Source organism: Puntigrus tetrazona, chromosome 17 (assembly GCF_018831695.1).
Source record: "Puntigrus tetrazona isolate hp1 chromosome 17, ASM1883169v1, whole genome shotgun sequence".
NCBI classification, from domain to species: domain Eukaryota; kingdom Metazoa; phylum Chordata; class Actinopteri; order Cypriniformes; family Cyprinidae; genus Puntigrus; species Puntigrus tetrazona.
This window is the reverse complement of record NC_056715.1, coordinates 4,326,300-4,343,379: the sequence shown is the minus strand read 5'-3', so window position 1 is coordinate 4,343,379 and position 17,080 is coordinate 4,326,300. Positions and strand designations below refer to the sequence as shown.

At 34.7% G+C, this 17,080-nt stretch overlaps 1 protein-coding gene across 1 annotated transcript; it reads left to right on the top strand.

Moving 5' to 3' along the window:
* The first annotated feature begins 74 nt into the window (after positions 1-74).
* On the top strand, positions 75-14,878 carry txndc16 (thioredoxin domain containing 16). The gene is made up of 19 exons (XM_043262511.1): positions 75-512; positions 704-786; positions 923-996; positions 1,961-2,035; positions 2,160-2,281; positions 2,597-2,687; positions 3,528-3,684; positions 3,813-3,979; positions 4,835-4,895; positions 4,967-5,087; positions 5,178-5,324; positions 5,405-5,464; positions 6,113-6,281; positions 6,623-6,759; positions 7,838-7,922; positions 8,059-8,197; positions 8,938-9,107; positions 9,203-9,393; positions 14,282-14,878. Exons 1-19 carry the CDS (start codon positions 371-373, stop codon positions 14,500-14,502), a joined length of 2,412 nt encoding a protein of 803 aa, XP_043118446.1. The 5' UTR covers positions 75-370; the 3' UTR covers positions 14,503-14,878.
* Positions 14,879-17,080: the final 2,202 nt, after the last annotated feature.

Genomic DNA, 17,080 nt, shown 5'->3' with positions numbered 1-17,080 from the left:
TTCGGCTCACCGTTAAACCCTTCCCACAAATTTAATTGGACAACGTGTGCGCATGTTGTTTTAGTGTTTGAGGATGTAGATTTTCAGTAGCCTACTTGCATTTGTAACACTGACCGGTAATCATTAACTTATCGGATACTGTATAGTCAAAATGACTAAATATATGTATATACAGAATTTTTTATAGGTTGCCCTTAAACACGTAATTTGTTAGGGTATGCCTGATGCATTTAGTAGCACAGCCCAGAGTTGTTTTGATTGAATATGGATAACGTTATATTTTTTTTTTGTGTAGAAGTTTTTACGGGGCTCATCTTTGCTATGAACTAATGTAAATGGATGTAATTTAACGATCCGTAAAGTAAGCGCCATGTGCATCGTCTATTTGGTTGCGTTTTTATTTAGCCTAACATCAGAGCAATGCTCCTCCAAACTGATAGAAGATTCCAGTCAGAGCTTCACGGAGAGAATGAATACAGGAAAGACGTCTTTTATATACTTTGGAAATCATGGTGAGACTTTGATAAATGTGTTGCAGATGATTGCAGAACCGTTTTGATAATGTGCAAAGCTAAGCAAGAGTCATTAGTCAGATCAGCACATCAGCTCATTTGCTGAATCAATGCATTTGAGGTGTCAAAAACTTTTAAAGGTAATTTTTAAAGTTCATGGGCTATTACATCAGCTGCGGTTTTACTTGCAGTCGATCCAACCTTAAAACTGTTCTTGGAGCAGCTTGAGATGTCAGCTGATGCACTACAGGACTATGGAATATCTGTTGTTAAGGTGAGCAAAATATATATTTTAGATATCACCAGAAAGCTGCATCAGAATAGAGCACAAAGCTTTTTGGCATGTAGTTAGGTAGTACATGATGGTTGACTGTATTGCAGTAATATCAACTTGAATAACTGTTTTACAGGTGAACTGTTCTACAGATGCTATACCAAACTACTGCACAGGAGAAAAGCTAATGACCAAAGCATTCTTGTTCAGGTTTACATTTATGCACTACACTCTCAAATCCTTACTGATAAAAAATATATGATTTCCAAAAAAAAAAAAAAAAATGTATTTAATATATAATATTTTTTCCCTTTTTTGTGGAAATCATATATTTTTTTAATATTATAATTTTAACCTAACATATTTACCAGTAATATATATATATATATATATATATATATATATATATATATATATATATATATATATATATATATATATATATATATATAAAGCATTACAACTGTTTGCAATATTTAATAATAATATATAAAAAAATGTTTCATGAGCACCAAATCAGCATATTAGAATGATTTGACACTAAAAACTAGAGTAATTGCTGCTTTGCAAATCGTCCTTTGGGTTCACAGGAATAAATAATATTTTTAAAATGTTATTGCTGTTTTTGCAAAATATAATTAAATAGCGGTTTATTGTTTAAATGGTGGTCAACCAATATGTGTTTTCATGGGCAGTGCCGTTTATTACAGATCAAGTAGACCGATAACTGATACTTTGAACCAATATATATGTCTGGTGTAAAAAGAAGAATTTATTTTGTAGATATATATCAAGACTTAATTTTTAAAAAAGTGATATGCATTGCTAAGGACTTTTTGAAAATGACTGCTATTTATAACCATAAAAATGTGCAATATCGGTACAAATAGTTGACCAGGCCAATAATTGTTTGACCCCTAGTTACAAATTGTACAAATATTTCATAAATGTACTGTTTTTACTGTATTTTAAAAATAAAGCGTAGCCATAAGACACTTATTTTAAAATTAACTGATTAAATTAACTTTAAATTCTGATTTTAGTGTTTGTTTGTTTTGTCTTACAATAAATTCTTTCTTTACAAAAAAATATAAAAATGGTTCTTATTACTTCATAGAATCACACAAGTTTTGCACGACACTAACCTAAAGGCTTTTATCTTTTATCATTCCAGAGGCTCTGAGGTTCTGAGGAGTTTTGAAGTCGACACTGTATTTGACGTCAATGCAATTGTTTCCCATGTCCTTTTGTGAGTTAATTTTTTTTGTAAACGTCTTCCGCAGGACCGATATTTATCTTTGTGAATATTTTGTCTAATGGAACTACGGTGACAGCCTTGATCTTTGAATGCGTCCCTCCTTTCCTCCATTCAGCTCTGTCCTCTTCAATGAGGTCCGTTATGTGCACACACCTGCTGAGCTGCAGCACGTGGAGAGCACAGCCAAACAAAACAGTGACATTGTGGTCGGTCACATACCAGTGCTTGGCCTTCCAGGTACGATCTCTGTATTCTCTGTTCACAGTGACCTGTTCGAAGTCCTGGAGGGCAAAAACATCCATAGAACTGCAGTAAAAGCGTGTCGGTTTTTCATCTCTCAAAACGATAAAACGAAGGAATGTAAAGTTTCGGCAATTTCAACTTTTAATGTCTGCATTTAAATACACTACAAAAATATTAATGCAAAGCTTCATTTTACCAAGCAATTGGGCGTTCTTATAAGGGTGTGACATCACGTGAAAATTATCAATAGTTCACGGTGTTGGTTGGAATGAAACAATATTTTGTATCTCTTGTTTTTTGTCGGGATAGAGCACCGAGCTTTGATGGAGGCAGCGTTTGTGTATGGAACCAAATACCAGTTTGTCCAGACGACTGGCACTTTGGTCCTGAAACATATGGGGTAAGCATAAATTAAACAGAAAAGCACTGCATTCATTTTATCGTTGCCATCGACAAATATAATTATGGGGGAAAAAAGACCACAAGGTGTTTTTAGAGTTGTTTGTGTTTGGTCCTATAACCAGTGTTATTTTTGTGTCATGTACTATTTTATGATTTCACTTAAATTCTGGTTTTGATCAATAATTTGTAGTATGATTGGTCTTTTTCTTTTTCTTTTTAAATGGGTCTGTGTAGTTTTTAGAAATTTTATCAGTTAGATTGGTTGAAAATTTTGTAGTCTGCGCCAGGGTTATTATAGTTATCAAGAACCACACAAGGTTACATTTCTACAATTTTACAATCACATTTTACATTTGTAACCACATTCTTTGCTACTTAAAAAAAAAAAACACAACAGAAAAAAATTAAATAAAATGCAACAAAACTTATGTTAATTCAGCTATTGTTTATTTGATTTCAGATAACAAAAAATGTGTTTACAAATGTAAAATATGTTTTAATTTAACTATGACGACATTGTCAGCTACCATAATATACTTTTTTTTTTTTTTAAACATCTTTGGTTTTATTTTTAATTTTATTAAATTGAAATTTTATTTCATTTTATTAAGATGAAAAATGTTGCCTTGCTGCATATATTGTGGTCAATTACAGGGTTAGTACAGTTTATTAAAACCATTTTTTTTTCTTCATTTTTTTCAAGTTTGATTTGTTCAGCTATGGTTATCCTGCCAGCTACCAAAATATATTGAACATAAATTTCATTAATAGATCTTTTTTCAATTTTTGAAATTCTTCTGCTACTTTAGTCCCTCTCAAATGAATCTTCTGTTCACAGCGTTGTCGATCCCTCTTCCTCACAAGCGCGGCTGTGGTTTCTGCACTGTAAAGCTGTGTCCAGGCGCTCTGATCCGTGTCCCAGCTCTCCCATGAGGAAACCACTCGACACCATTAACATCCACACTTTTCTGCAGCTGATGGAAGCACCTCTAGTGGTGAGAAAGCGTCTTCGGCTTCTTGTCATTAATACTGGGTGTAATAAAAAGGAGCTCGAATTCCGATTCTTTCTTCAGTCCCATATCTGTTATGTTTGATTTTGGACTGGTTGTGGACATGTTTGCAGACAGAGGCAGAGCTGGACCCGTCAGAGGTAGATGTAGTTCACATGCACCTCGGTGTGCCAGTGCTGTATCTGTTCTCTCAGCCCCAAACCCACAACTTGGACCTGGAAAGCGCTCAAACTCTCGCCCTGCAGCTCCGCGGGGAGGTCGGGGTAGTGCTCATTCACAGGTGCTGATGATGACGACAATATAAACAACACTGCATTTTGTATATTTATGTAACTGGATGTATATGTATATACATCCCGTTATATGTATATGTACATTTATATGTAGCCTATATTATTTAATATATGTTATACTAAAATACATTACATAAAACCTTTAATAAACGATACAACTGATATACTTTACCTAAGGTATGCAAAACGTTCTGGTAAGATTTATTTTTTTAAAATACAATAAAAAAAGAAATATTGCGAGATACTAAGATTTAAAACAATAGTTTTTCTATTTGAATGCCCTTTAAACATAATTTATTCCTTTCGTATCAATGCGGAAAACATGGCTTAATATTTTATTAAGCTTGGTAATGTTATATTCAATAACATTTTATTATGCTGCTTAATATTTAGTTTTTGCATATAGAGATAAAACAAATTTATTAGAAATGTTTTGTAGCCATATAAATATTCTATTTACTCTATTCTATTACTATTGTCAGTTTAATGCATCCTTGACAAATTGGTTTACAATTTTTTATTACCAATGTTTCAGTGTATAAAAAACATTGTCCAATATTAATAAAAAAAAGTATTAGTCATCTAATTTGTAGGAGAACAATTTGATACTATTAGTAATATTTCAGTAAATATTTTAGAAGTATAGAAAGTTTTTACATTATTGTAAAAAGTAATGTTTTGGGGCAAAGCACATTGGACATTTTTCAAGAAAATAAATTAGGTCCGTTTTCATTTTTCTCACAACACCCAACACACATCTCCAGACTGTCTTCCACAGATCTTATTTTCAGTTAACATATCTCCTTCTTGATCTTAATTAGTTTTATCTATTCGTTTTTCAGGGACAGTCCGAACGTGAAAACCACGTCGAAATACAACGCTGCTTACAGGCTCCCGCGGGAGGTCAGTTATACCGTTGAATGCATTTGAGATTATTTGACAAATCCGTTTTTCACAAAAGCTTTTCTCAACAGGATGTGAAATATTTTACCCTGAAAAGCGCCGAAGGGGTCGTGAAACTTTTCAAAGAAGAGCTCTTGCATGAACGCGGGTTAGAAGACGAAGAGGAAGATGAGGAACACTGGTCAGATCTTGGTAGGAGGACACCTACGCAGTCATTGCCAGCCGGTATAATGGTTCCAATAGTTTTGAAGTGGTTTTTAAGATCGTGTTGAATTTATCCAGATATCCTCGATGACGAGGTGTCTGAGTCTGTGTACAGAGACCGTGATCTTCTGCTGGAATTGGAGTCCGTTATTGAACTCACCTCAGACACTTTTCCAACAACAGTCACGCAGAATGATATTACAGTGGTGCTGTTCTATTTTAAATGTGAGTTTTGCTTTTTTTTTTATAACCGTGTTTGATGCACAAGACAGATCTGCCCTGACATATCCTCTTTTGTCCTCTAGGGGATGCTGTCTGTATGGCTTTCATTCAGTCGTACGTAGAGGTGGCAGATGCACTTGAAGGTAAAAGCGTTTCCTGTGATGAACAAAATTGCCAGAGAATGTAGAAATTCTGTAAATCGAGTAACGTTGTGCTTTTTCCCTTTATTGATTCGTTTGATGGAATCCATCTTCGGCATAGGATTAAAGAAAATCATTACATAATAAATAGTTTTGCTTTTACGCTGGCCTTAAAAGGTATTTGGACACTTAAGACATTGCATTATTTAATAAAACAGAAAAACGAGTGAAATCTGCAAACAAATTGTTTGCTCTTTTTTCGGAGCCATTTTTGCAATGATTTTTAACAGACGCGTCTGAGATGTTTAGTTGATATATGACGTTACTTCCTATATCTCTTATTTCTTCATATTTCTTTTAAATAATTTTATTTAATGAAATTAAATAAACGAATGACTGACTTAATTGTTTTGCAGGGAAATATTTTTCAACTATATAAATATAGATCATTTTATATTGTACAGTTTTTTCCAAATCATTTTACATTAATGTCATTGGATATTCAACCAAAGGGGACTGCGTAATTAAAATAAAAAATTCATTTTTGTGCCAATTTTTATCATCTGGCACCACATGTAATGTCAAAAATGTGCACAGATGTCAGTCAGAGTGTGAAAGACATGATAAAATCCCTTTCTTCGTCATGTTCAGGTATGAATGGGGTAAAGTTGGCGGCAGTGAATTGTGGAGAATGGACTGACGTTTGCAGCGATCAGAACATCACTTCCTTCCCCACCGTTCTGATCTACCGGCCCATGGCTGCTGCTCGGCTCTATAGGGGCATGCTGGGAACCAAGAGCCTACACAGGTTCATACTGCTGTGAGTATTATGTCCTCTTTCACACACAAGGTCAGATCATCAGAGCGTGATTTATTCTCCGTCTTTTTTAAATTGGAGGCCTGGTGATTGAAGAGCACAGTCGAAGCTTGACCTTCTTTTGTATGTTCTTATATGGCTGTGAGCTGATAAAGGCAAATGTAGTGTTTTATCTGTAGAGCACCATCAAAAATCAATTAATAGATGGTCCCAAGGCGACAGTGCAGTGATCGTAAACGCACTGCATAGATTCCCACACAGAAAGCCAATAGTCTTTAATCAAGATATCTCAGTTGAACATTTCACGCCTAATGTTTATTAATGAGTTACTTTTGTTGTTGCAGGAGTCTGGTCTCCAGTCCTTACCATCTCTCCTCCTCTGCTGAGGTGATGTCGTTCTTGGAGGGAGCTTTCTACAGAAAACATATGTTTCTGACCCCTGTCAGAATGCTGGGCCTTTTCAGTTCAACACATGACATGGGTAAGCCAACTTTCCCAGGAATCACTGCTATATGATAGATAGAGGATATATATATACATGTATAAACCTTAAAGGAGCGGTTCACTCATCATTGACTATCATGTTAAAACCCTATATAGTTTTATTTCTTCTGTGAGACCCTTTTTATATTTTTTAGAAAGCAAAATTTTTACAGTTTACCTGGAAAAATGTGGAATAAAAAAATTTCTACCAGTGAAAATTCGGATTCTTTTATTTATCAAGGATCCATGTTGATAATGACAGTAAAGAATTTCGCATTAAAATAGTTTTTATTGAATTGTTAAAATGCCTATTCTACCAAAAAATTATGATTACAAAATTTAATTAAATCAAAATTAGTTTGATTTCTGAAGGATGATATGACACTGAATGCAAAAAATTCAGCTTTGCATCAAAGGAATAAATTACATTTAAAAATTTTTTTTACTGTATTTTGTTTTCCCCTTTTTCTACTGTTAATAAATGCAGTCTTGGTGAGAATAGGAGACTTCTAAGAAAGAACAAAAATCTGACCAAACCATTAAACTCTAGTATAATTTTTATTGTAATGATATAAGAAAATTATTTAAAATGACTTTAATCTGGCTATAAAATAGCCTTTGATTCTCTTGTGGCACTAAAAAAATGTTTTCTGTGAATTCACAAGAACAGTTTTGCAGAAATGTCTGCTGCTGTTTTCCACAAAACGAAAGTTGAGGGTAAATGGTGCTTATCTTGGTTTTGTGTAGCACATGCATCCTTCTGAGAAATTTCATCATTAAAAAACAGTGAGGGTTTACACAAAAATATTAAAAGGTTGTTCACCCAAAAATGAAAATTCTGTCATATGCTCACCTTTATGTCATCCCACACTATGTTACCACTGTTACTGTGACTTAGACATCGTAACTGGACTGCAGGGAACCAATAAAATAAAAATATACTACATGACACCGCTCTTATAATTACATTTTTTTATATTACAGCAATCAAAATGTATTTTATGGGTGCAGTATGTATTGCATAACTTGTTACATATGCCCAGGAACCTGTCCATCATGCGCTCTTTATGTCTTAGGTGTTGCTTCATTTGAAGAAGCTGCAAGACTCCTCAGAGGAGAGACAGTTATTGGGCTGTTCGCCCACAAAGAGGCAGAGCAATGGTATCTCACAGTCATCAACTTTTTTGATTATACCTTGGATTCAAATAAATGATAAGTGTCATAACAAGACGATACACGTGTGGAGTTCAGTGTGATGTAAGAAAGCGTTCTGGCTGACTGCTTTGTATTTGATCAGGGTGGAGGGTCTGTCAGTAAACCTGCCTGCTCTACTGGTGTCCCGCGGCCCTGGAGTTCCTTATGAGGTCTATACTCTCCCGTCATCCTCACCAACGGACCATGTCTCACTTATGCAACAAGTGGAGCTGGATCGTTTTGTAAGTTGTTTTGAGAAAATAGGGGCGATTTTTGCCACAAGTGTCACTCACTTTTGCTCAGTGGTACTTTATATTGGAATCACATGTGTTTTAGTGGAATGTAAGTAACATGAATTGACCGGCTCACCACGTTGATGTAGTTAAGTGTTGTTGTTGTTGTTGTTGTTGTTGTACACCAAAATAAACTATTACACTTGTTTTCCTTAACTATAAAAAAAAAAAAGTTATGAAAGTTGGAAAACACTGAAATAAATGTTCAGTTGAATGTCTAAAACTGAAATAAAAATCAATAAAAGCTACATAAATAATTGTTTTAATAATTAAAAATTATTAAAACAAACTACAATTCAAAAGAAAACTGAAAATGTAATAATAGAAGCTTATTCAAAATAAATACTAATAAATTATATTAATAAATAATAATACAAACATAAGCTTAACATATGTATATGAAATGTGATATAAAAGACTTTCATATAGACTTATTTTTATAAAAAATATTAGAATTTATTTTAATTGTTTATTTTATTATATTGTTGAATTTTGAATCTGCCATGTAAGAGCTCGTAAAGCTGATATAGCAGTACATTTAAATTTACAAAAACAGCATGTCAAAACGAGGACGGTGAAATAGTTCATCCCTTCACACTTGTTGCCGAAATTACGCTCCATCTAAAAATGCTATCTTCTTTTGCAAAAAAACTTGCTAAGATGAAAATATGTTGTGTTTTGCATTAAAGCCTGAACTGACCGTGGAGAATCTTCCCTGGTATTTGGATCTTGGGAAACCTTTGCTGCTGCTTTTTATTGGAAAGGAGGACAGTACAGAGAGTATGAAGGCTTTAGCTGAGATAAAGCGGCCGCTGAGCTCTGGAGAGCTAGATTCCTTCCTGCCATGTTGGATCCATCTGTGAGGAACATGATCTGTTAGACACATTAATCAAATACATTGACTTTTTACGCAAACCCTTTGTTAACTTCGTCTATGGTGTTTCATTGTTTTAGAGGTCGGACACCTGTCGGGAGGTCTATCCTGGAAAAGCATCTTGGCTTTGTACCTCCACTTCCTGTTTTGGTGATGTCACGGTTAAAAACTGGAGGAGAGGTGTTCCTTTTCCCCCCAGAGCGCCCCCTCATGGCTAAGAACATCCTTCAGTGGATTCACGATGTGGAAAATGGACAGGAACAACCAGCAGGTGAGTCTAGCTTTTAATTAGAGGATTTTGATTAAAAAAACAACAACAATTCGGTTCAGATTTCAGCCCTAACCAGGGGGCTGTCTCATAAAACACGTTTACCAAATAAATCAGGTTTGTTTGGTATTTATTTATGAATCAGGAAAATAAAAGACTTGGAGCCTTATTAAAATGACAAGAATATAAGATCTTTTGGCGTTTATTTTTTTTGTATTATTTCATTTTTAGAATATTGCAATTAAAATATAGCATTTTGTAAATATTAAAATTAATCATATTAATTTTAAAATATAGCATTTAATTTTTTGTTTTGTTAAAATAAGTGCTGTCAAACACTTAATCATGATTAATCACCTTCAAAAAAAATTTATTATGTATATAAACATGTATGTATGCATATATTTAAGAAAATATGTTTTATGTATTACATATTTATCATATAAATTATAGAAGTATAAATATAGTTTGTATTATCATAATCGTTTGACAGCACTAGATAAAATCATTTATATTTTTACTTGAATAATATTTTTTTAATTTAAACATTTTTATTTTGTAGCTTAATTTTAATTTTATAATAGTTAATGGATCTATATTTTTATATCGTCATCTGATTTTGTCAGTATTTCACTTGAATTTCTCGGAAACATGTTGGTTGAGAATTAGTTGGAAATATGTTGGTTTCACCTGGTCGTGCCTTTTTGGCATTAGCGAGAATAAGTGTCAAGTAGGAATGTGTTGAAACCGTACCTCCTCTTTAGCTAGCTTTCACAGTAGTTTGACATTTGAAGACATCAAACATGTATCCCTGTATTGGTTGGCAACATTTGTTACGTGCCTACAGTTCCAGGAATCAATCATCGCACACCCCTGCCCTGTAAAAGCTGGCACAAAGTACTCGCACCAGTGTTTGAGATCACACCCTATCCATTCAGAAGCTCATCAACACTTTTCCCCTAATACAATCACTATTGTTGCTTGTGGTAAAAAAAAAACAAAAAAAACAAGCCCAATCACTCAGATCCAGCACTCAGCTCTGTTGATGCCTTTCCAAAATGCATGTCCCCATAGACCCGCCGCTCCATTCCGCTGATGGTCTCCGAGCGGGTCTCGCTTTTGTCAGTGTCAAAACCCGAACTGGTTTCATACCCATTTCTCTGCATCTTCCATCTGCTTCCTATGAAGCTGAGAGGAAACCGTATCCCTTAATTGTATCTGATTGTTACAAGTTATTTCCCTGAAACCTCCTGCTAGACTCCTGGGGCCGGGCGACTTTTTTTTTTTGTTTGGCAGCTTTTTCACTTCCGAAAAAGATGGCTTCATCCGTCTGTCGGTTTAAAATGTGTTTTTATGAGGATGGATGAAGCACTTTATCCATGGCAATATATTTATTTAATTTCATATGCCAGAGCAAACACAATTGTCTACACACCATCTGAATTTTATCCACGAAGCATTAGGGTAATTAAAATGAAATGTCCTTTGTATTGCTGTTAAAAGAGTCATACTATATGTTCCTGTTTTATGACTCTTGGTGCAGGGAAAACACAATAGTTGTTTCCTTTTATTAGACTGTTTGCGTATTGTCTCGTATATGACTGTAATGTTGGTGTTTTGGGCTGTTTTTGGTCCTTTATGTGTAATCATTCCCGTTACACGTTCATGGGTTTGTCCTTCTCTTTTCTGGGTAAACAGATAGAAAGGAGTCAGTCTCTCAACACAAGAAAGATTATACTTTTCATATTGCATTTCACATGGAAACTTTGCATAATGAGTGACGATGACTGTCTGTGTTGTCAACACATTAAAGTTTAGATGCAGCTTTTCCCCGTTGTGCTCATGGGAGCAATGATGAGTGATTTTTTTTATATCCTGTACACGTTCAGAATTTCCTGTCATTATAAATATAACATTTTGTATTCGTTATTTACTATGCTACTTTATTTACCCCGACCGGTTTCATATTAAGATCCAGTTCTTACCATTAAAGAACTATTAACTGCAACATTTGCCTTAATAAACATCTAATTTAGTGCATATAAACAGTCAATGTGGCATTGATATGTGACTTATACTAACAACCAATATGATATAATATGCATGCTAATTAATAAGAAGAATTGGTCTTGAAAATAAAGCATTATCATATTGAAAATATTGAAAAGATGCAGTAAAAATAGCAATATTATTAAATATTTTATATTATTGAGTATTTTAATAGATCTTAACAATTTATAGCATTACTCTAGTCTTCATAATCACATTTCATCAGAAATATGCTGTGCTCAATAAATATTGTAAGTATTATCAGTGCTGGAAAAAAATTGTATATTCATATTCTTTGAAACCTTTTAAATGGTGGTGTATATTTCTACTATTATTTAAATTAGTGCCGTCAAACAATTAATCACGTCCAAAATAAACATTTTAGTTTTCATAATACGTGTGTGTACTGAACATATTTGTGCATATACAAATACACATGCATACAAAATATATTTTGAAAACGTATAAATAACATGTATATATTTATATTTTTTAACAGTTTTTAAAAATATATGCATCCAATGTATGTGTGTTTAAATACGCATAATAAATCTACACAATATACACATATATCATGTAAACAAAAATTGGATGATTGTGAGGTTTTTGTTTACTAGTTGAATTCAGAGTTTTGCCTGTTTTATAGTCCTCCAGCTAAATCATATGCCAGGCTGTATGGAAAAGTACTGTAATATCACACCTCTTCTCAACAAACCGCATGATTTGACGGATGGGAAAAACCTCTATCTAACTGTAAGTCTGAGCAATATTAATAATGATGCTCTTCTTAGCGAACACCAATAAAATGTGTTTTAAAAACCGATGTCATTCTCATTTCCAAAATAATACCGTGGACCCAGATGTCCGCTTTTCCTGTAATTTGAGCAACCAGCATTCTTTGGTCGGTTACTATGCATTTCGTCAGGGCTGATTAATCCCACCACACCACAGACATTAGGCTCTCCACATCGGGGACTTATGAGAAGATGTGTGCTAGTGATAGTCTGTCAATCTCCAGTGTTTTACAGTAGATAGCATTTGTGATGCCTTTTTCTAGAGTGTCTTGTTTTTGGCGAGCGCCAGTAAACTGATCAAAGGTGACAGCAAAACATTTATAATGTTGCAAAAGATTTCTGTTTTAATTGAATGTTAATGTTCTTTGGAACATAAACAACTTAGAGCTGCTGGACTCTTCAATTAGCGCTTTTTCTAGGCACCGGGTGTGCAGGTTTTATCAGTGTGCTGGAAAAAATACCATCTATATCCATGAAAAAGTCTGCAGGTTTTATTTTTTTGGATAAATGGAAATTCTGAGAAGATCTACGCTTATTTTCCACCTCTTCAGTGGTGTATTCATGCTATTTAAGTAGAGACTGCGATGCCAATATTTCATCTAACACTTCTGCTGTGTGTCAGTGTGCTGTTGTATTGATTTCCCCAGCACTGAACATTATTTAAGAAACAAAGACTGAATTGAATTTTCACTAGCATTCAAAAGTTTGGGAATGTTCAACAGGGCTGTGTGTGTGTGTGTGTGTGTGTGTGTGTGTGTGTGTGTGTGTGTGTGTGTGTGTGTGTGTGTATGTATATATATATATATATATATATATATATATATATATATATATATATATATATATATATATTATATATCCTGAATTCTGATTCCTGAATTCTGATTGGTCAGCAGCTGTGTCTTATACACGACACAGCACGACTAGGCTTTAACCAACAGCAACACCCTTTAGCAACCACCATTAGCAACATAAACAATCAATAATACAACATGTTCCATGTATTATGTATAACGGCGAAATTAAATGTCTATTTTTTCAATGAAGTATGAGTGACGCCGGCTGGTGTTATGTTATCTTCCCAGTCTATTAAACGTTTCTCATTCAGAGATATGACAGCCTGCACGTGATAAGGGAATATTGCTATATCTCTTTCAGCTATGATTGTATATGCCCATCAGTTTACCCTGAAGTGATGCTTGCAATCTCGTGCTAATGTCGCAAATCAGCCTGTTTTGAAACTAAAAGACGTTTTCACACTTTGAGAGATAAGTATGTGTCTGTGTGAAAGAAAATATCATATATGATGATACAGCGGATGATAAGCAATTCTCTCTCATTGTCTTGGCAGCATTGTCTTGCGTTTGTTGCTGCTAGGGACAATTTTTTTTTAGCGGAAGGACTGCATTTCTCTTTCAATACACATATTTATATAAAACACTTTTTTATTGTGTGGAAACCGTTTTATAAATGCAATAAGGTACTATTTATATATGATTATAAAACATGGCAGAAATTTGACTATTTTAAGATGCATTTAGTGCAAAGCTAAATTTTCACATGATCCTTCATAAATCATACTAATGTGCTCAAAATTTCTTGTCAAGACTAATTGTTTATGTTGTTATTTTTATTTAAAAAATAAAAGAACCAATAGAAAGCCTAAAGATAAAAACAAATTGTGTATTTAATTATTATTATTATTTTTTTTTAAACAAAGCTAAAGTCATCGCCTGCAGCGATGTTGTCTGTTTTCAAGATTTTTTGTGTTTTCACATGAATTATAGTAGATCAGTGCGCATAGTTTCCACACCAACACATCTGGAAACACTTGTCACCGTCCATTAGTAAGCTCCCATACTTCAGATTTCCAGGTATCAAGCATCATTTACCACCCAAGGTGCTGTATTGTTGTGATACGTACACAGAGTAATTAGTGTTTACTCAACAGGTTACGCTAGCTGTTCTGCATCAACCTTTGTGAAACCACGAGTTTGACAGACGTCAAGAACAACAACATTCAGTTTTTTCTCTCTGTGTCCTTTTAGGCTTGATCCCAGATGGGAAATGGGACCCTCCTGTGCCATTCTTTGACTTTCTGGAAATAATGGACCAAGAAGCGCCGACTTACGCAGCTCAGAGGGCTCCTAAAATGAAGACTGGGGACAGGGAAGACCACAGAGAGCGGAAGCATGCGACCCCAAACCAAAGACAGACCCCACATCCATCACCAAACCCCCAAGCACCTCGCCAGCACTCTGAACTATAAACCCAAGTCCTCTCATGGCACAGAAGGTTATGCAAGCAATTCACATGACTGCTTGACATCTGTTAGATTTCACATTGCTTGTGACGTTAACGTCGTTTCAGTGCTATTTGTAGAAATGTGTGTATATCAGAACTTATTTTTCGCAAATCAAACAGACTTTTCCAGAATTAAATCAAGCTAGTTTACATTTTAGTGCTGTGACTTTATATACACAGAATGTGATATTTAAAACCTGAAAAAGGATCTACAAGTATGTATTTATTTATCTATCCAAAGCATTTATGTAAACGTTTTTGAGATACTTTATTATTCTGATTTCTACAGTGCCTGTTTGGTAACGTTTTTTATGCAAATACAGAGCTTCACATATGGCTGATATTTGTACATTGTCTGTTGTTTCAGTCATGGAAGCAGAGCAGAGTTTTTTTTTACCGTATCATGCTGCTTTCATGATGGAAAGACTAACGTCAAGCCTAAAAGAGGCTGCATCTTTGGTTGATTGCACTGTTAAAGTTAATTAGCGTCACATTTAACGAGGGAAGAACTACTTTTTAATTCAAACCAAAGTTAATAAGCAAGCCCGCTGTCTGTTGTGTGCTGCCGTGATCTGTATCCAGTGTTTAAACCGTATTGCAGATGTTTTTTTGGCAATGAAATGCGATCCCAGTGCAGTTGGCTGCATGTGCGTTTTCACATGAGCTGAGATGTTCATATATACACTCACCCATGTGAAGGTCATTATATAGTATATAAGCCTGCGTGGAAACTCCTTAAGTATACAGTCCTAGACCTCTGTTTACAGTATTTCTGCTACATCGTCTCATGAGACCTCTGACTTCTACATTGAACATAATTTCAACAATGAAGCAAAATGGTGCTTTAATGAAAAGTTGAGTTTTTATATTTTCTAAAACCTAATAAGCCGCCTTGGTAATGTTGTCAATGTGGGTGTAGATTATTTGATTTTTACTGAATGACAAAAAAAAAAGACCCCAAACTGCCCAATGGTAATGTGTGTGTTCATGAAAGCAGTCGCTTCGGCTTTGTCTCTTTCTGGCTGTCCAGTTCTAGTCAAAAATTAAAAAATGAACTTGTTGCCTTCTCATAATGATGGCCATTAGTGAAATCGTCTCGCAGCATTTGGTAAGAAATGACTTCAGACGTTAGCTGGCAGTGCAGTTACTAAGGAAATGCACTAGGGACCAATCATCATTTTATTGATTTTGACTAGAGGCTCTTATGGTTCCATTCATCTTTGGGCAAATTTTTAAGAACTTAGATGAAATCCACACTAACCGACGACTTCCAGATAGTCCCAGATAGTCACATGGTCAAAATTTAATTTTGATTTTAAAAATCAATGCAAAGCTATTATCTAAGGTCAAGCTGCCTGTTGGTTAGGATGTATACGTTTTCTTTATTTACTCATGTCTCAACACCATTTTTAAACGTATATTGGCTGCGGGGCATCCGTCTCTTCAGTCTTCTAATGGAAAACAAGCAAAAAGAATGTTTTTAAAATGTAAAGGATGTGCTGAATTTCCTGGTAATGTAGAATAATGGGCCTGTAATGGTTTTTCTGTGGTTTGCACTGTAAATTATAAAGCAGGTGGTTACGTTTTGAAGGGCACGTTGCTGATTGAGGCTTTTTGTCTAGAAGTTCGACTTGTGATGCCTGGTAATAGAGTATTGGTCAGATTTTACACATATTTACAGCTGGCAGCTTTGTTGTCGTTAAGGACCATGTACACTTTACTGTCTAAAGTCATGTACTGTAATAGTTTATAGTGTATTTTGTGAAGTGTCTCATAAACATAACACATCTGCCATCTTGCCATTTTACTGTAGCAAAAAAAGCAGATATTGACTGCATTTTGCTGAACATGTACAACTGAATCGCAAAGAGCAACATTCTTTGAACCTGTTTTGGCCATTTCTAATCTGACTCCTCAGTTCTCCAGCCTGTTCAATAACGTAGTAGGAGTTGCAGGGGTTAAATGCCAAATCTAATCACCTGAACCTTGACACTCAAAGTGGTGATTTGTCATTTCACAGCTGCATTATTGCACTAGCTTTATCACACTATCTGACCTCAAAAGGTTGCAATCCTCCAGTCTAGCAAGTTGTTTCCGCTGATCGATTTCTACCCACAGAAGTAGGTGGAGTTTTAGAATGGCTGCTGTACTTCAGTTTTTATTAAATGGGTCTGTCTTGGCTCAACTGCTTGGTTTTCAATATTTTTCAAAACATCCTCTGTTGTTGTTATTTTTCGGGTGACCTATCAAATTCTCTCTCGAGTCAGCTGTCCAAAACACATAAGATTATGTCAAAAGTTCACACTGAAGTTCACATTGCAAATCCGGATATTGTAACTTTGCTGGAAGAAAACGCAGGAATACAGTTAAGGCATTTGAGTTTAGAAACTTAATAACACAGAAGAACAACTTCCTTCAGAGTGGACATTGTGGTTTGCAAGAAAAAAATCATGCTCAGAAGAGAACATTATGAAATAAGGGAAGTTGTAAAAAGTATAATGGGATCCCTTTAACAATATGCGTTCATTTCTGTTGGTTTCCAG

Bases quoted from the DNA above. Each gene is read 5' to 3' on its own strand.
- txndc16 (XM_043262511.1), top strand. From the start codon at position 371: ATGTGCATCGTCTATTTGGTTGCGTTTTTATTTAGCCTAACATCAGAG. The intron at 3,980-4,834 runs GTGCTGATGATG...TTCGTTTTTCAG, and splicing joins GGGGTAGTGCTCATTCACAG to GGACAGTCCGAACGTGAAAA. The intron at 6,282-6,622 runs GTGAGTATTATG...TTGTTGTTGCAG, and splicing joins CTACACAGGTTCATACTGCT to GAGTCTGGTCTCCAGTCCTT.